We start from the raw sequence: 27,432 nt of genomic DNA, 5'->3' as shown, positions 1-27,432 counted from the left end.
GCTTGTCAGAGGTCCAGCCTCTCATGCTGAAGTTGTGTTGAAACATTTCTGCACCTTCGCCCAACAAAACAGATGAGTCCGGGCCAGGGGCCGACGAGGGGCCGAAATGCTGTATCAATTCAATCAGTCGCCTTTATCTTAAGTGGGTCCAGATCCTGCCAATAGGACCTCATCCGCCTCCGCTGGTGCAGGAAGGTGACGCAGCGCTAGAGGAGCTTATACCAGGTGGAGCGGGGACGACCATTGCGGCAGCCCCGGACGCAGCAGCCGGGGCCGCGCCGAGCCGAGCCGAGCCGAGCCGGTGCCGCTCACGTTTGGAATAAGGACACTGAGGAATAACGGGCGTTGACGGAGCGCTGGTTTTAGCCCGGGAATATGCGTCCGGCTGCGCCGCAATGACAAGCCAGCGAAAGTCTGCCAAGCTACAGCTGCGGCGGTCGATCAGCGAGCAGCTGAGGGACTCCACGTCCAAGGCTTGGGATCTGCTGTGGAGGAATGTCCGGGAGAGGCGGCTGGCAGGTCAGAGAGCCAAACCCAGTGGACGTGAAACTTGTTTTATGGAGCGGGATATAGTTTATTCTCATGTTTGATTGACACACGTCCGTCAGGCAGCTCCATACGGCAGAATAGTGTAACGGCAGCTCCAGACGTGAACAGCATAGGCTCTTTAGAATAAACAGGAATAGACCTTTGTCTGAAAATTGATTTCTGACGACATGAATATTTGTCACAGCGCAGACCCTGCGACAACTTTGCAGAATATTATTAGAAAGATATCGGGAGACAAAAGTTTATCCGCATCCAGCCTCGGTGTTGTGCCCGCGGTGGCATGCGCAGCGCGCTCCCTGATATTTTGGGAAGGTCATTGTCAAATTTAGTGCCGAGAGGAGCGCAGGCATGTGCAGCGGACAGGAGGAGTCCGGCCGGTGTTGTTGTCGCACACCAGCCGTCCGAGCATTTGTTGTTCCGCTCCGGAGAATGGCTTCATTTGCTCAGAGGGATTTGGGTTTGGGAGTCTGGGTTTCAGATTTCTCACATATCTGCACGGAGTCAAAAATATTTCTCCTGTCCGCGCCAATGCACCAAGTATTTTTTGTTTTTTTTTGTTTGTTTTTTTTGGGGGGGGGGGGGGGGGGGGGGGGTCAGCCAGTTTTTGCTCTGTGGCCTGGATGCGCAGAGTTAGATGTCTGTCTGTCTCAACTGTGCGTCAGAGAGGAGGGAGGAGGAGGAGGAGGAGGGAGAGAGGGAGGGAGGGAGAGAGGGAGAGATGGAGGGAGAGATGGAGGGAGGGAGAGAGGGAGAGATGGAGGGAGAGAGGGAGAGATGGAGGGAGAGATGCGGAGAGCTGCAGCTGTCTCCTCGGTGTAATTTCATTACTCAGATACCCGCCTCTTCAACCAAATTAAGCGACGAACATTCCCACATTCACAACCGCCTCAAACCACCACAGGCCACGATATGTCGGTCAAAGCCGCAGCCCCCCCCCCCACCAAATGCTACTCAGGCATCGTTAAAGACCATTTAACTATTGCATGATGGATAATGATGGACCGTGATGAATATTGCTTTGGTGATTAATAAGAGAGGGATATGGGTCAAATGGAGCATCGGAGAACACCTGCTGCCTCAGTAATCCCCCCCCCCCTTCCTTATTTCTCACCCCTTTATCCCGTCCTCTAGCCCAGATCCCAAAACCCCCTTAAATCCACAGCCCCTCCCATCCCTTCACCCGCCACCCCTCCCTCACCCCACTGCTTAACCCATCAGCTCAGGAGGCACAGGGTTCACATCTGTCTGGATCAGATTTGGGGTGGGGGTGGGGGGGGATCCTTAAAATGTGCACATCTGGCCTTACTGTTATGCTGGTATTCAGCAGTGGATGTTTCACTCCTGAATGGAAAGTATCAGATCAGGAGATTAGTCGGTTGTTTTTAGTTTGAAGCTGTTTTATGTGTTTATTTGTCATTTCGCAGCTGTTCCTGGTCTCTCTCTCTTCTCTCCCCTCTCCTCCCCCTCCCCCTCTTTCTATCTTCCCCTAAACCCAACCGGTCGAGGCAGACGGCCGCCCACCCTGAGCCCGGTTCTGTTGGAGGTTTCTTCCTGTTAAAAGGGAGTTTTTCCTCCCCCCTGTCGCCAAGCGCTTGCTCGTTGTGGGAACTGTTGGGTTTTTTCTCTGTAACAAAGTAAGGTCTTGACCTTACCCTGTAAAGTGCCTTGAGATAATGTATATTATGATTTGGCGCTATACAAATAAAATTGAATTGAATTGAATTTCTGTGCCCGAGCAGCAGAAATGTGTTAATGAGCTGGAGGTTTCCCCGCAAACATGTTATTTTGTGCAACACTGTAAAATTAAATAAGAAACAAGCTCATATAGCGGAGTGCTTATGTATAAAAAGAGAAGATATGAGGAACAGTCCAGCATTCACCCAGATTGAGCAACAGAGCTGGAGCCACAGACGCACACAAGCAACTGCACATCACAACAGCTCGGATGCATCAGTGGACACAAACAGATCAGGATCCTGAAGAGAAGTTCGGAGTCTGAACCAGTGGTGAAGTCTATTTGATTACGTTCATGGCTCCGTTCAATCACCTGTGTGTTTGTGTGCGTGTGTGAACAATGAGAGTTCACAATAGCACCTGGATTTAGTTGTAATCCTGCAGACTTTTAGGTTGGTGGTGGGGGTCGGATCTCCCTTTGCCTGTGGGATTTGTGGGTCTTAGTTGCTTCGTTGTGAATGTGTGTGTGTGTGTGTGTGTGTGTGTGTGTGTGTGTGTGTTTGGGTTTGTTAGAAAACAGAGGTGCATCATTCTTCAGATTATATAGTTGTCATCTTGTCACCACACCTACCTGGGAGTGTCCCTGCCCTCAGTGACCTCAGTGCTGGGTGTCTCAGGGCTTCCTGCTGATCAAAGTGGATCCTTATTAGTGGCCCTGAGTGTATTCCAAGACAAATTCAGAAGCTTCTGTGTGCTTTCAATAATCTCAAGGCTGTATCAATAAATCGAGGTGTCACCTTTGGTTCAGCTTTTAGCAACATTTCAAAAAGATAAATCTCATATTTCTCCCAAACAAATCTTATTTACCTGTGTTCCCAAAGCTCCAGGATATGCAAGATGCTGCTACGTGTCTTTTGTCTTTTCTTTAGTTTGCTTGTAGTTCAGATATATATTTTTTAACTGATTTGAACCTGAGATGCTCAGGCGTGGAGTCCTTTGGCTGTATCTGTAGATTAAAGATGACTAGGAAGGACTGTGTAGCTCAGATTTGGTTCCATTATAATATACATAATGTCATAAAGGGCTTTTCATAATGAGATCTGCAACCTTTTCCTAATTGTCGCTTTACATTGCCACTTTTCCACACCTCTCCTTATACCTTTGTGAGTGGCCTCAATAAACAAAATCTATAGTATCACAAATATGTTTAGTCACATAACTGTAGCTGGTTTTTTCAGTCCACTCTTTCCTTTGCCTGTTCGGTTTCTGCCCTGTCCTGGCAGCTGTAACTGAGACAGAAGGATGGTTATTATATTACTGACTGCTTACTACAGCCCTGCCCTGTGCCAGTCCACTTACACAGATCTATTTAGCTCACAAACGCTCTGCTGTGACCCGCAGCAGTGGTAATGTTTGCTCTGCGTAGTGTTCTTTACCTTATTTTTTATTTTGACAGTTTATCTAGAGTGATTTTTTTTTTTCTGAGATTGCCTCCAGAGGGCAGTCTAATCCAATCAAATCGTATTACAGATGTAACATTTCACAACTTCACTGACTTTGTTTGACTGGGCATGACTCGGGGTACCTGATTAATGCACATTTCTGGGATTTCAGACTGTTCACTCACACCTTTCTGACAGCGTATGACCTGCAGACTAAAAGAGCCCCTCTCTGCAATGCCTCTCTGCTGTGAGATCAGGTGTGTGTACGTGTTTGTGTGTGTGTGAGACTGCTGACCTAAAATTGACTTTGCCTTGACCTACTTTTCACGTGCAACCCCATCCCACGCTTACCCTCTGCCTATCACGTCCCTGAAGTGAATTAAAATGACCCCCTACCTCCTCTAGTCCTGGCACATCACTATTCTGCCGAACTAGGTCAAAGTATGAACTTGCCTCCTCCTTTCGCTGCATTCCATACATTTATCTGCTAACTCGGTTACTGTATGGAAACATTCAGCTACTTATTTCAGACATTAGTATTTTCTTGCTACAGCTGCTACACAGGCAGCTTTCTGTTGGATGTGTTGCTATCTGAGGCAGGGAATGTGGGTGGTCTATATGTGCTGGGGTGGTTATGTTAAATGTCATGTGGTACGAACTTGATGGTGTGGATTTAGAGAACATTTCTCAATGGCTTTACAGTCCTACTCAGCATTAGCAACAATGGCTGTGGTCCTACATACATTCCTCAGTGCAGAGTCACACACCCACATACTCTCTATTGTTCTGCCCTTTCCCTTTTCACATTAGGATATGGCCGTTGGGACAGTGTTTTTCACCAGGGCCTATCCCCTCTGTGATCACATCTTCCATCCCAGATATGCCCTTCTCACACACACACACACACTAACACACAAACACGCACATATGCCCGAGGCATGTACCAAATTGTGTCTTTGGCAGTGGCTCAGGAAGCAGAGCAGAGCCGTGCTCCCTGAGCTCTCATGCCATTGGCTGCCGGTCATGTGAGCAAAGGAAAGACTTTGTGGAAGCAAGAGTTTGTGAGTCTTCCTCCCATCTCAGCTGAGAAGTCAGCATGTGTTGGTGTGTGTGTGTGTGGGGGGCGGGGGGATCAGTCATCTGAGTCAGGTGGTGTGATGAGGCTTGTGTGTTTGTTTGACTGTGGTGAGCTTAAGGGAGGAGGTGGGCGGGCGGGTGGGGGAGCCGATTGGGCTTCCAGTGAGGGCATGTCAGAGGCAGGAATTCACGAGGAGTGCTCACACAACAACTCATCAGGGTGAGAGGGAGGAAGGCTTGTAGGTTAGTGAGGATTATATTGTTATGTTATGGAGGTTGAGGTTATGGATGACGCGGAGGCTGCAGTAAATCTGGACAGTGTGGCTGCCTCAGCACACTGTGGAGGTGCAGACCTAGCAAATGCTGCCAGGAAAGAAGAGGCACTAAACTACAATCTGGACACTGTGGACAGTGCAATCGCAACAGAAGCTGCCAAAGATGAAGATATTACAGATGCTGTAGTTATTGGAAAAATGAAACAGCCTACAAGTGCAACCATCACGGACAACACGGGGGATGACGCACAGAGTGCTGACACTGTCGGTGCTGAGGAGAGCGCGGACAGTGCTGATGTTACTGACAGCAGGAGTGTGGAAACTGATGACGCTGTGGACAGCGTGGATCAAAGTGCCAAGGGCGACAGTAATGACTGCGAGAGTGACGGAGACAGCACCAACGAGGGAGCGTGCCTGGAGGCCATGACACCTGACGGGCATGAATACTACCTGAGGCTGGGCGAGACCCCTAAACGGCGCTCTGCCCTGCGCCTCTCCCGCATCATTGCCCGCCAGCAGCTGCTACGGAGACTGGCACAAGGTAGAAATAGAGAGAGTCACGGTAGAGTTATAGTGTTACAATGTTGGAATCTCACTGTGACTAGATTTGTGACTGATTGTTACAGTGTCTGTGGCATGAATTTGACCTGTTTAGTTGGATGTTTTCTCAAGAAAAAAGATTATGTCATTTTTTTTTCACATTGCTTGTATTTTTTCCTCCAGATGTGCTGTTTGGGTGACGAACATGAGCAGGTCTGACACTTGCTTTACGGGTTTTAACCTTACCATTTCATTGTTGAAGCTTCTGATGAATGTCCCTTTAGTTTTCTCCTGCGGATGAACTGAAGAAGCCGCTCATCTGCTCGTCCGTTCAGAGATAGAGAAGAGTTGTGAGCGCAGGTTCGAACAATGTAAGCTCTGATAAGCAAAGTGTGTCCGTTTTAAATCATAGGGAGGAAGACTTTGATTGCAGCCTTTTTCATGGCAGATTCTGTCTTTCATCATTGAGGATTTTTTTCAATATTTATCTATTTCCCAGGGGTTTTCACAATACCAGAAACGAAGAGACATGACACTTGGAAGTAACCCATCTCTCTCCTGTTTCATCATACTTTTAAAGTATTCTTCATTGGCAAGAGCTTACACACTTAAGGTTGCCAATACTCCCACTTCCCTCTGGTTTTGCTCAGTCGGACATATGGAGCCGTTTCTCCTCCAAAGATGTCTTTCATAACTCTGAAATAAGTCATAACAAACCCTAAAGGACCATGTTATTGTGTTATTGTTTTTGTCTACGTCTCCCCTACCAAACCCATCAGCTTTGTATTTGATGGTTACTTCCTTGACTTCCTGTCACATGACTCATGTTTCCCAGGGAGTAAACAGAATATCCTGATGTTGAGGCTTTGGGCTGGTCCACTGGCTCCCGTTATGTTCATTGTAGAAGATGTTTTACTCTGTATGCCAAGGTTTTTTCCAGGTGCCACATTCGAGCACTTAAAACACACCAGATAACGTGTGTTTTTGTGAATCACCATGACGACTCCAGTGTGATGAAGGAGCAGAAACATGTCAAGTCTTGTGTTAGGTGTTTTTTTGTTTTTTTTTTAAGTTTCTCCTCCTGCTTATAAATTTGAGAGTGAGGGAGACATGAGTGTTACAGCAGGTGAGGAATGTAGATGGAGGAGCAAGTTTATGCCTGTGCTGGGTTTGGGCGATGGTATGACTTATTTAACTTTCACTCCCTGCCTCATGCACTTAAACACACTTTTTGCCTCTTCTGCAATCATACTCCTTCTCTCTCTCTCTCTCTCTCTCTCTCTCTCTTTCTCTCTCTCTCTATCACACACACACACACACACACACACACACACACTCCTCAGTTGCATTCCACTTCTCAGCAGCTGCTCGACTGTCAGGCAGACTTAACTAAAGAAGAACTCAGTGACCTAACCGAACTTACATCTGATTCTTCTGAAAAGCAATAGTTTCTGATTCGTATCTGGTTGCACGTGTCCTCTCCCACCATTTAGATTTCATATATGCACATGGTGCACATGCAACATGCAGACAGGTGACAGTTCAGAGCAGCTGTTGTCAACACATTTACAATCACAGCACAGGAACGCTGACCATTTGCTACACAGCGTTACACTGTGTGGTTCCTGTCACTACCACAGTGCAGCATCAGGAGACCAAAAACAGAGCTAAAAGGAGTGTGAATGTTGGATTTGATTTTTCATCAGGTGACCACAAACACAACTCAAAATGAATGCTGATGCTGCTCTGTGTCTGCAGGATGTGTATAAAGCCACGAACAAGTCCACCATATCAGCTTTATAATATGTGAGTGTTGATCACAGCTTGTTTCTGCTGCTCCCAAGCTGCACAGTCTCTGTGAGGTTTAAGGAAAATCCAACATAAGGACAGTTTCCAATGCAGGAACGTTTGAGAAACTCAGTTCCCAATGAACCGACCTCTAAATTAATTTCAGGGGAGAGATGGTTTTACCCCCAGAGGGTCCCTGCACAGGGCTTACTTTCTGAAGCTTCAGGAACGTGAGGGGTGGAGCTGATTAGTCAAGGATGCATTGATATACACTTGGCATCTTTAAAAACCTGTAACTGCAAACATGTTGTTTTACTTGGCCCTAATGTGGAAAAATCACAATGTACTGGAGGAATTTTTTCCCTGGGAAAGCTCCTGAACAATAACTTCTTGGGAAATTAAAGTTCCTGTAACTTCTGGCGGAAATGAACCCTGTAGTTGCTGTGTCCCAAATCCATAATAAATATTAAAGCTAAGCAGGTTTTCACCACACAATCTGTTCACACTGGAAAAGTAGCATAAAAGAATATCCTCCAAACAGTCAACATTCGTGCAGGGAAAAAAAAAGAAGAGATTTTTTGAATGTGTGGTTTATGGTCACTATTTTCCCATGGTGTAATACACAAAGGAAATTGAGGAGCTGCACTCAGCTGCAAAGAGTTAAAACAAATAGTCAATTTTCACAGCAGACATTTTGAGTTATCACTGCAGGAAAAGCACGTTATAAAAATGTCATTAACAGTGTCCCAGTGAGCCATCGTGCACAGGACCAAGACCTTGGAACTTCCTCACCTACATGGAATATAGTCATATATAATATAATTAATGACACCTGTGTTTTTCTTGCTATTGCATCCAAAAAAAGCAAAAAAAACCCAAAAAACAAATATATTCATGGGAAAAAAGATACTGATGTCAAAAGTTGTCATTTGATTGACATGCATCTGCATAAAGTGTTGTATTATTTCCTTTTAGTATATATTTACATACATTTATATACTAATATACACTGTTAGCGTGCCTCCAGAACATCACCTGCCTGTATTTATTTTAATGGAAGCTTTTTTTTTTTTTTTTTTATGAGCAGCTCTCACTGAATTGAGCAACAGTTCGCTGTCAATCACTCACTGACTCACCACTACCACTGTTACTCTGCCAAACCACAAGGCTTTGCTGACTGCTGCTCCAAGCTAAGCACTTAACGTTTTCCATTCAGGTCAGATCACTGAAAGGCAAATAGGATTAAGATGTGGCACATAAAAACAGTCACCTCACGCCCCGTCTTGTAACCATAGCATGAAGCCTTATGATAATTCAGAAGCATTGCTGACATACGTTGCTTTGACACCCTCTGCTGGAGAGACAGTGGCAAAACCCAGTGTGATCACATTCAGTCCTGTCTCATCCTATCTCATCATATCCCACCCTATTAGTGCAGCGTGGTAACTCCCCATAACCCCAGTGCTGTTACTAATTATAGCTAACTGCTAACTTACAGCAGTGCTGCCAGGACCTGTCATGTTATATCCCGGGCTGTGCAGTCCTCGGTTAGTGATGTGCAGCAGTCTTGCTGCCTGGACCTGAACTGAGCGTTGATTCTGTTTTACGCTACATTCCTAAGGACTCAACATCATCGCAGATGAACCATACGGGACAGGACAGACATATTCCTCCCTCCCTTCCTTCCTCCCTCCCTCTTTCCCATCACTCCTCCTCTGCCTTCTTCTCTAGTTTTTTTTTTTTTCCCTTTGTGACCTTTAAACATGACAGACTAAGTGCTTCAGCTTATGTGGGAATATGGCTGCTTTCCAGGCATCCTCTGTGTGTGTATGTGTGTGTGTGTGTGTGTGTGTGTGTGTGTGTGTGTGTGTGTGTGTGTGTGTGTAGTCTTGTAGAAAGACTAGGACTGCTCAGTCTATGCAGTCTTTACAAACTAAGTTATATCTTTTCTTTCCTTTATCTGTGATCTTCTAGTGACCTAATTGATTTTGACTGAAACAACATTCAGATATAACTTTGTAAAATGATGTAAATACTCTGGTTCTACGCTCTGTTGCTGCTCATTATCCATTAGTGCACCACAGCAAAGTTATCCCAGCTGAGTCCCACTGACATGTTTAGTCCTGGGACTTCCTGTTGCTGTTCTTAGCTCACATGCCGCGGTGGACGCTTGGGAAATTCAGAGCAGGAACTGATGTCATGCAAGGCACTCCAGGGTCTTTGAGAGCCAGTACTAGACAGACATAACACTGAGAAAAGGCTGTCAGAAAGTCAAGGTTACTGCTGCTGGATTAAAGGGAGAAAAAAGAAAGCTAGATGAAAGAAGGGCAAAGGCACACTTTCAGAGAAAAAAGCTGTGAGGACATTGGGGTGCTTGTACTTGGTGTATTATGTAACTTAGTGGGCACCCTGTTATGTAAGGAATTACCTTACAGCCCCTTTTGTCCCATACATGGACGTCTGTGTTCACACACCCACTCACACACACATACCATCTGTCTACCTTCCCTGCTGTTGTTCTAGTGGCTTGCTGCCTGTTGTCATATATCCTGCGCTGCAGGAATGCTGCGACACGGAATAGACTGAAGGAAAAGCACTGTAGGCAGCCTGGATTAGCTCTGCCTGATTGTGCGCACTGGTGTGTTTTGTGGTCCACTAATAACATGTTTGTGTACTAATTAATCTCTTGATTAAATTCTGCACAGATGAATAGCAGTGCTTTGTTCCCACGTTGACAGGAGATTTGCCACTTGGCATATTTGTGCACAAACACAAAGACGCCAGTTCCTCGTGCACAAACACGGTGATGAAGTGCGCCACTTTGTGCTTTTGTTTTAACCTTTATCTGGGGACTACAGTGGCTATACGTGCAGCAATCACTTTTGAATGCAGCAGTAGAAAAGACAGTGTAAACACAATTTGTAGAAAGAAGGTTTTCTGGGTCTATGTAGCATGAAGTACCCATTTATTTATGTACCAGGACTGGATTTAGTATTAGTCTGTTCCAACAGTCTGTAGTTAGAGTTGACGGAAATAAACAGAACTGATCCATGAAGATTTACAGAAGCGTTGTCCTGTATATACTTTCGTCCATACAGAGGTTCCCCAAGGAGGTTTGTGTTTGCAGTTTGGAGAAATGGACAATGGTTTTGAGAACGAGCTGATATGGAGAGTACTGTGATGGTAACTCTGTAATTTAAGACACTGTTTCCCCCTTGATCAAACCCTGCTGCAACTGTAGATTTTGAATCATCAACCTTGCATGAAATTACAGCAAATTTTGGTATAATCAGATTCATGGCTTTCAACAAATCCAATGAAAAGACCAAAACCAACAGTGAGTTAGTCCGTTTCTAAAGATGTCTTACCTTCCCCTGCCTGTCTGTGGCCCACTGGGTCCTTCAAAAGACAAAAACCTTCAAAAAATATATAGTTTCTCATTTTCTAAAGCAGCTCCAGTCCTGCAGTTTTCAGCAAACTTTACTCAAACAGGAATAGACTGCACATTTGTTGACTTTATGGCACCGCAACCTTGTGTGTGGGATTGGCTCAAAATAAACTGCAGCTCCTGCGTTCTCTGTAGTGAAGGAACGTGTCAACCTGCGCAACTGATGTGTTTTCAATGCAGGTCTGCAGCATAATCTGGACTAATCAGGATATTTTTGAAAACCTGGTTTCTATAAAAAGTGAAATCTTGCAAATCTCACATTCAGTAAAGAAGCGCCTGCTGTGGTATGTCTTCCTCCCTGCGGTTTTCTCACAGGGTCTGTCCATCTCTACTGCCCTCCCCACCCCAGCTGTCTGCCTGTCTCATCCTTTTTGCATTCTCTCTGTCTCACTGGGGGCAACATCTGGACTGTGCTAAATGCCGCGCTGGTATGTGTGTGTGTGTGTGTTTGTGTGTGTGTGTGTGTGCGTAATGTATGTGTGTACATACACACTGCATTCTCCCACACCACTGATTCCTGCAGTATTGCACAGTAAACTCATAGAAGGAGGACGAGGTCAGAGTCTCCTTGCTGGGCTGCCAGTAGCTTCAGCTGACATGTGAAGTTAGCATCCACCGGTCGTCAGTCTGTGACCTCCGGGGTGGGGTGGGTGGGGGGGCTGGCTGATGCAAACACCATCTGAAATGTGCCATTTCCTCCGTGGATTAGATGTGGCAGTAGCAGCTCTGGTGATGACAAAGAAGATGTGGAGTTCTGTTGGAACAAAGTGGAAGAAAGGATGAGAAGGTGTCAGCGAAAGATGGATTAAGGAGAATGTGTGAGTGTTTTTGTTGAGGGGGAGCATTTTTGTGTAGAGAGAGACAAGGTTAAGAGTAAGACAAAGAAAAAGTGACACTCAGGATGTAGAGAGAAATGAACACAAGAGGGATTACAAGGAAAAGGGCAAGAAACTAAAACAAAAGAGAGGAGAAGCAGAGAGAGATGTAAAAATAGAGAGATATTGTATGTGGATCTTAACAAAGCGGAAAGTGCGAGAGAGGAGGTTGAGGAGAAAATTAGAGGGAAGAGAAAACCTGCATGGGGCAGGCTGGTGGAGGGAGGCAGAGTTGTAAACACAAGGGGTTGGAGAGGCAGCGAGGAAGGAAAGCACAGAGAGTTTGCCACTTGATGGAAAGCTGGATGGTAGTGAATGGATGTGCGATGGGACGGAGAGGAAACTTCAGTCTGAGTCAAGGAGAAAGAAATAGTAGCATGTCATCACCCGCACCATGAAGGCTTCAAGTAAGTTTTCACTTCTCTGCCTTTCCTGCTTCTCACTGGAATTTCTTTTTCTCGCTCGTCTATTTTCAGACTTTTTTTTTTTTTTTCATGATCTGCCCATGTGTTGCCTCTTATGTGATTTGGAGAGAGAAGTTATGCTGAGAATGTTGGGAGAGGGACGTAATTGCTGGATTGCGGTGACAGGATCATTTCCTGTGACCGTTCTCATCTGTGATGGTGCAGACGGAGGCTTTTTATTGCCATGCTGAACTTTGTCCTCTGTGTTTCTGCGGTGCCCTCTAACATTCACTGCCGGCACCTTTTCACCAATGAATGAGACGAGTGAATGAGTGGGGGCTTTGAAGGAGGTATGAGATAAGAGCTGTGACTTTAGGATGATGCAGGATTAATGTTTCTGGTGGTGGGTTGTTTTTTTTTTTTACCTCCATGAAATAGGTTATGTTTCCACCTGTGTTTGTTTGTTTGTTTGTTAAAGTACTGATCTGATTTACACCAAACTTGGTGGAGGGATGGGACACGGGCCCAGGAAGAACCCATTAAAATTTGCCGTGGACCCGGTTGAAGGGGCAGATCCAGGAACTTTTTGAGAAAGGGTATATTTAGACATTTTGGTCAATTTCTCAAGAAATAATGTATGGATCTTGATCAGACATGTTAATTGTGTTGACATCTATGACTTTGTACAGTTCGGTGCAGATCCAGATAATAATCTGGGTCTGAAAGTTGTGTGTTGGATTGTTTGGCCTTGGCGGAGAAACATGCATGTACTGAGTGCCATTCTAGTTGATGAGAGTGATATTATTGTATTATATTTAATAATTGAATGAAAGTTAATGCTCTTTGGAACTTTGAAACTGGTCCTACGGCCATTTCTTATAATAATGATCTTTACATCCTTTACTATTTATAGATTATGTAATTTGTTTGATCTTGCTTTGTGCTTTTAGAAGATGTCCTTCCCCACCCCCACCCCTCTCTCTTGTATAGTTTTTCTTTTACATATATGTGTGCACTGTGTGATTGTGAGGATGGATGTATCTCTGTGTACATTATATATTTACACTGCTGTATTTTTAAATCTGCAAACATTTTGCAAACTTGTGACTAAGATCATTCAAATGTCTTTATAAGCACAGAGCTCTGCAGAGCGGTTTAATCAGTGTCTGCTCGTAAAGAAAACATATATGTACACACACACGCACACACACATTTGAGAGCTGCCAGTCTGAGCAATACATATGCAAGCGGAAAAAAGTAGTAAAACAAATGCCTGTAAAAGGGTCTCGTAATGCTGGCGGCAGCGCCTAATGGGGTGTGGTGCCATGTGTACGGCCTGTTAAATTTATGCAATAACAGCTGAAACCTGGCGGCTGGTTCATCTGAGTGGATATTGTTTGAAAGTACAGGAAATTTCACGTTAAACTGTGTAAACGAAACCTTTGTCCGCTCAAGGTAATGTGCATCTGGCTGATGTCCAACTTTTCCAATCCCATCATTCCAGTGAATTCCCAGAGGAAGATTTCATTCTCTGAGATGTTCCTCCCCCGTATGCTAACAGATAAATACAATGTCATGTTCTGTATTTCTGTCTTTTATTTATTTATATTTTAGGGAACAAATAATTAACACAGCTCATCAAGTTGGGTATAGAGAAGACATCAGCCCACTGGAATTCCCACAGGGAAAATTTAATAATGTGGGACTTTCCTCCACTAGCATGATGTGATATTAGCTCCCTTAACTCTTTTCAGATTTTATATAACATGGTAAAACCATTAATGCCAAAGAAAAAATCTGTGTCTAATCTACATGTGTAATCAACATACCTCTACTGCTTTATTTTTGCTTTACAGAGATTGAGGCTAAGGAGGCTTGTGATTGGCTTAGAGCAGCGGGATTTCCACAGTACGCCCAGCTCTATGAAGGTAACACACACACACACACACACACACACACACACACACACACACATAACACACAGTAGCCAAAGTCCAGAATTTACCCAGCTGCCTTGCTTCACACAAACACTCGCCTCTTCATTTCTTTCCTTTTGTTCACTCCTGCTTCTCATTTTCTCTCTGTCTGACTCTCTCTGTCTTATTTTTTCCATCATCTCATCATCTCTCTCTCTCTTTCTGAAATCCCTCCATCTTCATATCCCTGTCTTCTAGGCCGCTCCGTTCTATTTCCATGCTTCAGTTCCTGTCCAGAGGGAGGGGTCATGGGAAAGGCCTTGTTATCACTGCTGGGACTCTCACAGATTCTCTTTCTCTCCTCTTTCTTCCACCTTTCTGCCTCTTCCCTTTCCTCAACTTGCCCACGTCATCCCTCTGTCAAAGCCTGCATTCTCTCACTCTTCCTTCCTCTTTCCTATCCTCCATCTTGCCCCGCTTTCCACCTTTCAGGAAAGCCGACAGGCATTTATTCATGTGATGATCATCAAGCCTCATACAATTGACACACAAACAGGAAATGGCCCCAGTAATCTAAGAAGTTGCTCTTAAAATCCAGCAGTCTTTCTCTAGCAGGACACACATACCCAAACACGCATGCACACGCACACACACACACACACACACAAATCCTGTGAGTTCCAGTAATGTCGGGTTATGGATGCCGACCTCTGGGACTCTGTGGCGGCTCCTGGGTGCACATGATGCCTGCAGTCTGCCACCACACACAGAGAATCACCAAAATAAAAGCCTTGAGTCATTTTGGCATTGGCATTGTGTGGAGGTTATTTTAGGGTTTGAAAATGTGTTTTTGTGTGTCTGTGTCTGTGTCTGTGTGTGTCTGTGTGTGTGTGTGTGTGTGTCTGTGTGTGTGTGTGTGTGTGTGTGTGTGTGTGTGTGTGTGTGTGTGTGTGTGTGTTCTGTAAACTCCAGATGCAGATGACAGGTGTTAACTGTAGCAGCAGCAGTTGTGCCATATACTTCATAGACTTCATTAACAGTTAACTGACAGAGGAAACTGCTATCTCCAGTCCCCTGCCAATCATTAACTGAAAACTCAATCTCTCTCTCTCTCTCTCTTTCTCATAGATTCCCAGTTTCCAATTGATATTTCCTCAGTGAAAAGGGACCACGACTTCTTGGACCGGGATCTGGTGGAGCCTCTGTGTCGGTGAGGACACACATGTTCATACTGTACTCTTACACACCCGGGCCAGACACATGCAGACCTCGTTCAACACCAGTAAAATCACAGAATCCTTTGCTGGTCCCCCTGCTCCTGTACCCTGACTTGTCCCTGCGGCCTGGTGCTAACCGCTAATCATTAGATGTCTGACCCCCGACCCTTAACGAACTCCCCACCCCTGTCTCCCGCTCAGACACCCAGCCTTTGATCTGGTCGCCTCCCCTCCCCGCTGCCACGCTCTGATCTCCCATTCAAAGAGAGGAGACCCTCAGGGGGCAAAACAGGGGAGGAGGGGGGTGGGGGGTGGGGGGGGGGTGGGGGGGTGGGGGGTGAGGGGGCTGGGGGGGGGGGGGGGGGGGGGAGTTGAGGGGGTGAGGGTAACGGGGAAGGAGTGAGGAGATGCCAGTGTATTCTACCAGATGGCTTTGAGTGTGTGTTTTAAGTGCCTCTGCAGACTTCTATGATCTCTCTGTTTCACATCCTCTATTCTCCTCTCATTGAAGTTTTCCCCGCGTGCACCAGCACACGCCCCTCCCCACCCTTTTCTTTTTCCCTCTTGATTCGCCCCCACCTCCTCAATGTCTGTGATAGAGGAGGGTGTGGTAATTATAGCATTAGTGATTCCTAACAGCTATATTGCAAGAGAATACACATTAGACCCCCTGAGATGTGTCTCAGGAGCTGTAAAACACAATTATAATGATCTTTCTTGTTTGGACATCGCTCTTTACATTTACATAACTTTTTTTTTTTTCAGAATTGTTACAATTTTAGATTATACAGCCTACTCGTGCTTGACAAAAATACAGTGTATGGAGCATAGACTTCTAAATCTGTATGAATATATGTGCCGTCAAGAACTGTTTGTGCCATCCTGCAGCAGAAACACAGGGTGTGGAGACTGCACTGACTTCCTCTGTATATTTTCCAACTTTAATGTTACTTTCAGTAAGAAAGACAGTTGATATGACAGCTTTCTGCTTCCTATTGCTGTTTTTTTTTTTTGGTTCAGCAACAAGCAACCCCCCCATCTGCAAGTTTGTATGAGAGGACAGAGAATGTAAACAGTGTACTAATGAGGATTTCCTATTGTGCTGTTAGAGGCTGAAATCTTTCAAATGACAGAGGTCACAAGCCCCAAAAGATGTTTTTAATGATCCCATCTTGAAAGGCACCACCACAGACACCACCCTCCCCTCTCCAGCTGCCGTTCACATCCCCTGAGTTGCAGAAAGGGGGAGACAGTGGGTGGGAAGGATGGGTGCAGACTGCAGAGAGACAGTTTTTTTAAGAGGTTGCCCCCAGCACTCCAGAGTATGGAAGTAAAAGGGGCAGTGGGAATGGGTGACAGAGGAAGGGAGGAAGGAGGGAAGTGGGAGGAAGGAGGATGTACTCCTTGAGTCCCAGTGGAGTGATGCTGGGGAAGGAGAGGGAGGAGTAAAGAGGGAAAGCGCAAGGATGGGAGGAGAAAGGCAGGGTGGGAAGAAAGGGATAGACAGAGACAGAAAAGAAGATCAAACAGAGAAAATGAAAGGGGCATGTCTGAGAGGCTCAGAAGGAGAGGGTGAGAAGTAAGATGAGAGGGTGAAAGCGAGCAGTGTAGTGCAGAAGGACACAAACACTGAGCAACAGACAGAACATATCCAACCTAAGCAGCTCCAGCTCGTTTGACTGACTGTGTGTGTATGTGTTGCAGACGTCTAAATACTCTGAACAAGTGTGCCTCCATGAAACTGGATGTCAGCCATCCCAAGAAGAAAGTAAGCCAATGACTTTTTTGACTTAATATTTTTTTTGCTTTGCTGATAATTGTCAAGATAATACAAAGAACGTAGCCAGCTGTTGTGAACAGACACATTTTTCTGGAATATCTTTGTGCAGGATTTCTGTTCATGACCTATTACTCACAGTAGCTGAGTAGTGCTTTGTCTTCGCAGTACGCATCTGAAAAATGTGGTGCCGTTCAGACAGTGTTCACATGTTACTCTGGTGCATTTGGTCCAGTTGATTTATGGCAGATGAGAATTCTGTAATTCAGACTGAATGCATGAAGAGTAATGGCAGCACACTGACTCCCACATAGAAAATTACCAGCAGACATGATGACAGGTGTGGTTAACCATCCAACCCGCCCATGAAGATCTCAATACAATTAACAATTCAAGAAACACACAATGAAAACTTCATCAGGAAGTACAAAGATAAGAAAACATCATACTGTATATATCAATTACATGACAAATAGCTAAAATATACCCAAAGTAGTTGTAAGTAATATGAAATGAGACATTAAAATATAATGTATAAAAAGTTTTATGATATAAATAAGAAATGTTCTATTTCATACTCTTGGTTAAGACCTCTTGGTGTGAGACTTTGAAGAACAAACTCTGTTTTGATTTTACTTCACGTGTAGGGCTGATCAAGGGAAGAAAACCAAATATGTCTCATGAATCAATCTGTCACTCCATTTGACATTGTGTTTACAACCCTTGATTTATTTGTTGCAAATCTTAAATGGCCTAGAAGTAAGAGAAAAGAAATGGTCATGATTTTTCTTTCTCTTTTCTTTCTACACCAAATAAACTGTATGTGTGAACAGGACCTAAACACACGCTGCTCGTGGACTGTGTACCTAAAACTTCCTTTATCCTTCCATAGGGTGATGACTCTGATGAAGATGACCCTTTGGCTATCAGCAAACGCTGGACATTCGAGTGGAGTAGCCGACGCTGGTCTCGCCTGCAAGACTTCCTGTTGGACAGCACCAATGAGAGCAGCCCGACGGGCCAGGGGGAGGAGGGTCTGCGCAGCACAGTGAGCAGTGAGAGCGTGCTGACAGACCTGAGCGAGCAGGAGATCACAGAAATCTCCTCGCTGCACAGTGAGGACTCCGCCTCCGCCATGCCTGACTCTATATCTATGGCATCCCTTTCCGCTTCCTATCAACCACCCAGGGAACTCCCACACTACAACTCCCTGCCAATCAAGAGCAGCCGCCATGGGCAAGGAGGGCGGAGCAAAGCCAAAGAGTTTCTGCGTCGAATGGAGATGATGCGCACTTGGGGGCCATCGACAAGGCGGAAAAGCTCAAGTCGCAGGCCGCCGCTGGTCATCAGCGAGCCGGTGTTACAGGGGGAGGAGCCTCAGGCACTGCAGATGCTCCAGTGCACTCCCATCAGCCAATTAGAGAACAGCCCTAAGCACAACCACCAAACTGATGGCGACACCTCTGCTGTCACCCTTACCAATGATTGTAAAGACCAATCCATGGTGAGTGTGAGCCCCAGCAGCGAGACAGTGGCGCCCAACGTGAAGGAGCCCGTGTGTACAAAACCCCGCACTGCCAACAAGAGAAGCAGCATGTATCTGGAGGATATGGAGCTGCCTTCTCAGGGTAAGAGGACCGAAGGGCAGAGCCAGTTTGGGAGAAACCAGTTTCACTCATATGAAAACCTCCTCATTCACATCCCCAAAGACCATAAACCAGGCACCTTTCCAAAAGCTCTATCCATAGAGAGCCTGGCACCTTCCCCCGGTGACAGGAACAATGGCCCTCACACACAGGCCCAGATTTCTCCACCCAACAATGGCCTGGGTGCGCCGTGGTCTGGTAAGCCTCTTTCCAAGCCCCCGTGTCCCGGAGCGCCACGGGGCAGCAGGGTGAGTGTTTATGACAACGTGCCGGGCTCCCACTTGTACGCCAGCACAGGAGACCTGCTGGACTTAGAGAAAGAGGACAACCTGTTCCCACACCTGGATGACATCATCCAGCACGTCAGCGGCTTGCAACAAATAGTGGACCACTGGAGCCGCCATGTGCTGCCCGAGGGCGAGACAGGGGAGGGGGAGGAGGAAGGGGAGGGCAGGACCACCCCCAGTGAGGGCGAGAGAGATGGAGTCTCCTTGAATGACACTGATTCAACGGGGACCAGTCGGGAGAGGCGGGACTCTGGAGTCGGGGCCTCGCTGACAAGACCACGGTGAGCAGCTGCTCAGGCATTTTAAAGATAATTTGGGCTCATTAAAACTTGGGTCTTGTTTTCATAGTTTTTGCCCCCATTTTTATTAGTTACGAAAACATTGTACTCACCAAAGTAATCACTGAGTTCCTGGAACATGCAAACATCACTGCAAGTCTAATAAGGCAAGAAACAAGCCGTCGGACAGGCAGACAGGCTGTAAACAAGCCAACACTTCAGCCCGATCATCGAAACCACTTTATTTGGCGGTAAAACTGAAAGCGAGCGCTCCCAAAATATCTGTAATAATCCTTTAAATGCAAAGGAAAACTGGTGCAGTAAATATGGTTGGCCAAAGCTGAACCTGGCAGCTGGTCTATAAACTGTTAGGGGTGTTTACAAATGAACAATTAAGTAATAATCTTATTGTACAGTCTTCTTTGCTGGAGTTTACTCAAACTTCCAGTATGGTCCCAGTTCGACTACAATGTGATTATCACAGACAGATGATAATAAGACCCAAGTTGTAAGAAACCAGAATTATCCTTTAAATGGACCTGCTAAGGCCTTTACATGAGCTTAATCACTTTTCTTCATTAATGAATTTTCTCCATCATCCCAGCCTGCGATGGCCCAGCTTCAGAACCTCTGATCATCTCAACCAGCCAGCTTCTTCACTGCAGATCAGTAGCCAATCAGCAGGCCAGCTCAGCCTGCTGCAGAAGTTCTCTTTGCTCCGCCTCACAGCCATCATGGAGAAATACTCAATGTCTAACAAACACGGCTGGACATGGTGAGTATACACACTGCCACACACCCACAGACAATTCTGTCAGTGCCTGAAATCGACCTGTCGTTGTCAATATGTTTTTATCCTCTTCTCTGCAAAGTGGATATTAGCTCATATTTTATGCATGAATTCATAATTCAGGGAATTTACAAGATGTGATGTTGAACACTTTGACATGGAAAGTTTTGTAAACCTCTGGTTGTCTCACTTTTCCATTTCCAACCTTCCATGCCAACTCAGGAATACGTGTGTGACAGCAATAGTCTGACAGCTGTTGCAATGGCCTGCAACTTCTCTTCGTCTGAGCTGAAATAGCAGGGACATATGCACAATCAACACATTTAGAAAAAAAACCCCCAAACATAGCATCTGCTTCATGTTCTACACCGATACTTGCAGCTGGCACGGGTTTGTGCATGCTGCGTAATCAAAGGCGCCAGTGTTGGTCAAAAAATGGCTTTAGATTCACATCCTCAAAAAAAAAAAACACCAGTTGTCATGACCCGTGAACACAAGTACATCCTTGTGTTGTTAACAACCAGTCCTGTTCCTTTTTATTATCCCCAGGAGGGAAATTCTGTTGACCAGCGTGTACATGAAGAGAGAGATAATGAAAGCACAGGCCGCTCTTTCTCCCACACACTTCCCTAATTGTTTTCTGTCTATCGCTCCCAGGTCTGTGCCCAAGTTTATGAAGCGCATCAAGGTGCCAGACTACAAAGAGAAGAGTGTGTTTGGTGTTCCCCTCATCGTTCATGTCCAGCGTTGTGGTTTTCCGCTCCCTCTGTGTTTACAGCAGGCCCTCAGCCACCTCAGAACATACTGTCTGGACCAGGTTAGAAAACAGGTTTTACAGGACTGGATTAGTCTGTTGTAGTGCTAATTTTGGTTATTTACATTTCAAATATGAGTCAGCTGACATAAAACCTTGCAACTTGTTTTTTTTTTCCTCCATCTCTGCCCACTGGCGTTCCTCTCTCAGGTGGGGTTGTTTCGCAAATCCGGCGTGAAGTCTCGCATTCAGGCCTTGAGACAGCAGTGTGAGCTGTCTCCTGACTCTGTGAGCTACGAGGACCAGTCGGCTTACGACGTGGCCGACATGGTCAAACAGTTCTTCAGAGACTTGCCTGAGCCTCTGCTAACAAGCAAGCTGGGAGAAACCTTCCTGCATATTTACCAGTGTAAGTCGCCCCGGAGCTGTGAAACCTGCGACACGTTGTGGACAAAATACTAAAGCTGTCGCTACACAGCTGAAGTAATCTGCCTCAGCCTTCCCCTAGGCACTCAGGAGATCATTTTGAGGTGGATTGGTACAGCCAGCCTAAAAACTGATGTGAAACTCACAAGTTGAAATTTCAAGCTGTGGACTTTGCAAGTACAGAAAGTAGCTTCCATATCTGATTGACAACAGTTGTTTGATCCTTTCATTTTCCTTTATAGCAACATTTTTGATCATGTCCAAAATGCTGCAGTTTATCTTTTTTTTTAATTCATCAAACAAATCCACAAAATTAACCAAACCTGACTAAAACAGTATTTGATATAAGATGTAAAGTTGAGCTAGATTTTATGTTTGAAACGTGCATATCTGCTCTTAAAGACTACATCATATAGTGGGTGTTGGGGCATCTGGTGGCTGAATGGTTGAAGCTCATACCAGGTCAACTATTAGATAACTGCAAAATGTCAAAATGATAATCTTAAAAAAAAAAAAAAAAGACCTTTTCTTTGATCCATCGATCCTCCTCTTTTCTTTAGATGTCCCAAAAGAGCAGAGGTTGCAGGCCGTCCGAGCGGCAATTTTGTTGATGCCAGATGAAAACAGGGAGGTTCTGCAGACGCTGCTCTGCTTCCTGCGTGATGTCACTTCCTTGGTGGAGGAGAACCAGATGACGCCGATGAACCTGGCTGTTTGTCTGGGACCTTCGCTCTTCCACCTCAGCATACTGAAGAACGAGACGCTGTCACCAAGGTGCACATCTGAAAAAATGATGTTAATGTTTTCAGTTGGGGAAAATACAGTTAGCCATTCAAAATGAATTACAAGTTGTTTAGCAGCCCTATTGTTTTGTTTCTTGTGTCTTATTTTGTTGTCTTATCCCTGTTTTCATTGTGGTTATTATTACAATTGTACCCAGCAGTAATACTACTTATAATGGCAGTAGTATAGCTAATGTCAGTCAGTATTACTGATGCTATCATTACTATTATGGTCACATCCTCCTCTATGTAACCATGACAATAAAAACTTTCCCCATGTTATTGTTCTATAATGTTGTTTGAGGAGGTCCTTTGATAAATGCATTCCTCTGTCCCTCACATAGTTTATGTTCTGCATATTCTGTTTCTGTTCCTCAAGGTCAATCCAGAGGAAGTACACCACAGGACGTCCCGATCAGAAGGACCTGAACGAGAACCTGGCTGCCACTCAGGGCCTGGCACACATGATCACTGAGTGCCAGCGTCTGTTTCAGGTCAGGATTCATGATTTACAGCAGTTTGTTCGATCTTGTTTGTTTCCATAGCAATGAAAAGTGATAAACAGCTGACAGAAGTTGTACAATTCGCTGTGTTGTCTAGGAAATAATGTACGACCACGTCTCTATGTATGAAATTAACAGACAAAAATACCTTGCTACATGAAGCAGAGTGATGTTTCCTCCGCTGAGTTGTTATTATCCAAGGACACTGTATAACTGTGTATGAGCTCATTTCTAAAACTGTATGTCATCATTACCTTGAGATTGTCAGCGAGTGCAGTGTATTTACTGCTGCTGTCAGTGAGAAACTCTGGAGGGACTAAGAAAACAGGCTTAATTACCATGTGTTCCTGAGTTAAATGTGGTTTGAAGAGTTTTCAGACAAGCAAAAAAGGCTGACCCTTCTTAACCCACAGATGCTACTGTACTGTTAATTTACTGTTACTGTACTGGAGATACTCCCAAAAGATTAAAAGAGACCAGTGTTTTTATAGGATGATGATATTTGAGAAGCAGAGGACACTGGATATTAAAAATGTTCAGTTTTTGTACCAAAAAAATCACTTTGTCAGAGCTGGGCTCAGTGTGTATGTTATTGCTGCAAAGGTAAATGGAAAACCCAGTCAAACTGCACTGTTGAATTTGTCTGAGTGCACTTCCTGTTTCAGACTGAAGTGATGTGATGTGATGTGCTGTGTTGTGATGCGGTGCACGTCCTCCGGCTGTTCCCCAGATCCCAGAGGAGATGGTGACGCAGTCTCGCAACTCCTACATGGAGGCTGAGCTGATGGTGCCCCCGCTGGACGAGCTGTGCAAGGCTCATGAGGAGGAAGTGGATGAGGAAGAGGAGGAGGAGGACGAGGAAGGATCCTATCATGCACACCTAGAAAGCCTGGTCCAGAACCTGCTGAAAGAAGCCAGAGACAGGAGCAAAGGCTGGGTGTCTCGCTCTACTACTGACCATACTGAACTGGCATTTAAAAAGGTGAGAGGGAAAACAGGGAATTTCAGCATCTTTATAAATGTATCAGGCTGGAACAAAATTATTACACTACTTGTTTAACACTTTGCATTACATGGACATTGTCAGTTCTCTTCAGGAAGCACAGGTTTAACTCTAGAGGTTTAGTGAGCCAAAAGAAATGAAATTAAAGGAAAAATTATAACACACATTTCTGTGTGCCCACATACACGTTCAAACTATACATCATAAGATAAGGTATGAAGCTCTTTTTTACACCACTTTACAATAAATCTAACACTCGTCATGTGTTTGTGTGTAAGGTAGGGGATGGTAACCCTCTGAGGCGGTGGCGAGTGAGCGTGGAGGTGTCCGCGACTCCCAACGAGGTGCTGCAGCGGCTGCTGAAAGAGCGCCCTCTGTGGCAGACTGAACTACAGCAGGAGAAGGTTCTGGAGACGCTGGATAAACAGACAGATGTGTACCAGTACTCCTGCCGCAACATGGCGCCTCAACCCAGCTGTGACTATGTGGTACTAAGGTCAGGATTACTGCATTTTATTTGTAAGTTTGTTCTGTGTAGAAGCTGTTATCTAAAGAATGTTATCATTACTCAGCAGTAGATAGTGTTTCGGGTGCAGGGAGCAATCATAAAGGCAATACCTACTGATACATGAACGGAATGAGGAGCTTGTATTTCAAGACTGTTCAAAAAAACCTGCTCAAATATTCCCTCAAATACAGGAACATTTCTAAAATACCATACTGTATTAAAAGATGAATGTGTAACTATTTTGAGAATCAATTAATTGACAAAGTTTTTTTTTCTCCAACAAAAATACCAAGTGTGCTTTTTCCAGGGTCTCAAAGATGAGAATTAGCTGCTTTTATTGGTCTCACAGTAGTGAATTAGTAAATTCAGTAGTGCACTGGCCTTTTTTTTATTGTTTTCTTTTGTTATATGTTGGTATAACCCAACAATTTATGGATTAATCAAGAAAGTAAATATTAGTTGCGGTCCTAATAAAAAGGTTATCAAACAATACATCACATTCCTACATTAAATGTCTGACTGAGCTCACAGCTTCTCTGTTTGTGTCTCTCCGCCCTCTCAGATCGTGGCGTACGGACCTGTGCAAAGGCTCATGTGCGCTGGTGTGTGTGTCTGTCGAACATGACGACAGCCCACGCATGGGAGCGGTGAGGGGGGTTGTGCTGGAGTCACAGTACCTCCTCGAGCCCTGTGGGACAGGGAGGACCAGGCTCACCCATATCTCCAGAGTGGACCTCAGGTGTGGGCGGACTTCAAGTGTTCTCATAGTGAAGGTTTCAATCAACATTGCAATTATTAATGCTTTTTACTATTTTCTATTCTTGTTATAGGGGGAGATCTCCAGAATGGTACAACAAGGCATTTGGTCATCTGTGTGTTAATGAAGCCCAGAGGATCCGCTCCTCTTTTCACCCTCTTGATCAGATGAGCACTGAAGCCAAGAGCTGAGCCCCTGAAATGAAGCTTTTATCCTGGGTCACTCTGCCAAAGCAGCTGGGCCTGACACCCAGTGACCCAGGAGGGGGAATCATCCAGGCAACAGACTTTGGTGTCTTTTCATGCTGCTGAGCCACACACTGATCGTTACTGTACCATGCTGTGCTGAGATACAGTCATTTACACACAGAAAAGAGAGGAGTATTTCAATTCTGCATAGACAACATATCACTACTTATTTATTTCACAAGCCATTTTCTGTACCAGAGAACAAACGTGGGTTTCTAAATCTGAAACAACTAATTTTCTTTTACTAGCCATTGATGTTTCATATAATTTGTGCTTACCATGTGCATTATTTGAAGGGGTATTTTCAGTATTTATTGTTCTGGGTCATTCTTCAATGATGTAATATCTTGCAAGAAAAGATGACCCAAGAAACGGGCAGCATCAGCAGGTTGGATCATGAGACTGTTGCTCTAGTTTTAGGGTTAATGTTTGATCTGCAACACCTTAATTTGATATCACTTTAATTGCTATTGTAATAGATTACCTAACTGAAGCTTACACATAACTGTAACAGAGCTTGTAGTAGACTTTGTGACAACCAAGTTGGCATGAAAGTTACTCATATTTAAACGAGTATACTTGTATTTGTATTGATTATTCTTGAAAAAATCTTAACTCCATCTCTTTAAAGTGCCACACGGCCTCCCTGGAATATACATGAGCAATTTTGACTAAAACTGTTTGTGAAAATTTCTCTTCTCAGATGTTTTATTGAGTAGAACTAAAAACAGTCACAAAAACAACATTGTCAAAATCTGATGATTACATCGTACACACAATTATTAATTGATTAATCTGTTATTAAACTCATGCAAACTGGACCTCCCTGACCTACATCAGCACAAAGCTGTGGAGCTTTACGCAGATACTATGAAGACACAAATCCCAGTCTATCATAATGACCAGGATCAGTACAATATGGGTACATGACAGCGCAACATTGTGGAGAGTGCACTAGTTTCAGGAAAAACTAGTACGCGAGGGATCTGGATCACACAAAGGGGAAACAGTCATCGGGGCCATAAATGTGCTTCAACCCTGTTATGGAAACATTGCGTTGGATATCACTGTCGATTTAGTTTCTGTCACTATTTTCAGTGTTAATCTTATCTAAATGAAATGTTATTTTAAAGTTATTATTGTCATTATATCTCTGTATATGGCATCATTGTTGCTTTTCTTTTTTTCTTTTTTTTTTTTTTTGCTGCCATGTTATACAATGTCTAAGACATGTGACCATTTCACTGCTTCTGGGAAGCATGTTTGAAATTTTGCATGTGTGGGTGTGTGCATGGATGTACCTGTGTATCTGGGTTTTAGATATATGTACAGCCTGTATTGTAAATATATATAAATAGAAATATACATGATGCTTTCTGTGCCAGCAGATCAAACTTCATAGCTTTTCAGGGTCTTCCTATCATATTGATATGCTGACATGTGAACTTTCAACACAGCATCCTACTAAGGCAATAGCAGACTAAAGCTTGCTCTGCCATGGCGCTGCCTTGGCTTTTTTTGTTTCGGCTGTAGGTAGCGTTGCTATGGTGTTGCTATGATACAGTATCTCTACACTGCCACTAAAATCCTGTGTGGATGCTGTTTCCTGGAAAACAGTGTGGCGTCTGTGTGAGTGTATGTATGTATGCGCGAGTGTGTGAATGTGTGTGTAGGACAAAAAGACAAACAAAAGAATGAGTGAGTGACTTTGACACGAGCCCTCGGTTGTGTTTGGAGAGGCTCCAGATCGAGCTGAGTAGCTGATTTATGCTTGGTTATTTTTGACAAATTGACAGAAAATAGAACCATTGTTTCTAAACAAGAGAATAAAAAAACTTAAGAATTCGACATTGTCTTCTGTTTTGTGGAAATGTTTTTTTTTTTGTGCGTCTGGCATAATATCAAAAAAAAAATTATAGTAAATACTGTGTATCGCAAATATCTTTTTTTTTTTTACTTTGTCCTGTGCTCTTGTGTCCATTGAGTGGTGCTGTTGCCCTGCCGAAATCTGAAGGTCATGAATGGATGTGGAAAAGTATGCCATGGAAAATATTTTTAGATAACTGAGTGAATGAAAAGTCATCAAAGCATCAGGGGATTCTCCCTAAGGACATTTTCACTCCCTGTGTCCTTTCAGTGAATGCATGGTGGAATCCAAAGCACCACCGCTCGGATCAATACTCAATCACATTTACCTACTTAGCTGTGTTAGATGGGGACTCTGGCAGAGGACGATGAAGGTGTTTGAATACAGACGCTGCTCTCCCCAGCCTCCCTGTAAGCCAGTGTGTCTGTTAGTTTTGAAACAACACAGGAATGAATGAAACATTGCTTTAACTTCTACCTCATTTAACAAGTCAGTGATTTTATCTAGAAAGTAGGGCACGCTGTTACCAGCTCCTGAATGTCAATGATCCTCTGCACCATGGGAGTACTTTAGCTCCACTCCTCCATGTGCTCTGACAAAT

General features: G+C 44.5%; 1 protein-coding gene across 3 annotated transcripts; it reads left to right on the top strand.

Moving 5' to 3' along the window:
- Positions 1 to 26,812, top strand: stard13a (StAR related lipid transfer domain containing 13a). 3 transcript variants are annotated; one of them, XM_071506169.1, is made up of 14 exons: positions 1 to 519; positions 13,929 to 14,000; positions 15,117 to 15,198; positions 16,910 to 16,973; positions 17,875 to 19,196; positions 19,798 to 19,968; positions 20,641 to 20,800; positions 20,948 to 21,146; positions 21,724 to 21,937; positions 22,325 to 22,439; positions 23,179 to 23,430; positions 23,730 to 23,947; positions 24,522 to 24,698; positions 24,790 to 26,812. In XM_071506169.1, exons 1-14 carry the CDS (start codon positions 396 to 398, stop codon positions 24,905 to 24,907), a joined length of 3,288 nt encoding a protein of 1,095 aa, XP_071362270.1. In that variant the 5' UTR covers positions 1 to 395; the 3' UTR covers positions 24,908 to 26,812. The 3 variants fall into 3 exon arrangements, with proteins under 3 accessions (XP_071362270.1, XP_071362269.1, XP_071362271.1); XM_071506168.1 differs by lacking the exon at positions 1 to 519 and adding an exon at positions 4,899 to 5,558; XM_071506170.1 differs by lacking the exon at positions 1 to 519 and adding an exon at positions 11,460 to 12,075.
- The last annotated feature ends 620 nt before the right edge of the window (positions 26,813 to 27,432 follow it).

This window comes from Trachinotus anak, unplaced genomic scaffold (assembly GCF_046630095.1).
Source record: "Trachinotus anak isolate AG129_WGS33_773 ecotype Australia unplaced genomic scaffold, CSIRO_AGI_Tana_v1 ptg000020l, whole genome shotgun sequence".
Classification (NCBI taxonomy): domain Eukaryota; kingdom Metazoa; phylum Chordata; class Actinopteri; order Carangiformes; family Carangidae; genus Trachinotus; species Trachinotus anak.
This window is presented reverse-complemented; position numbering and strand designations above follow the sequence as displayed.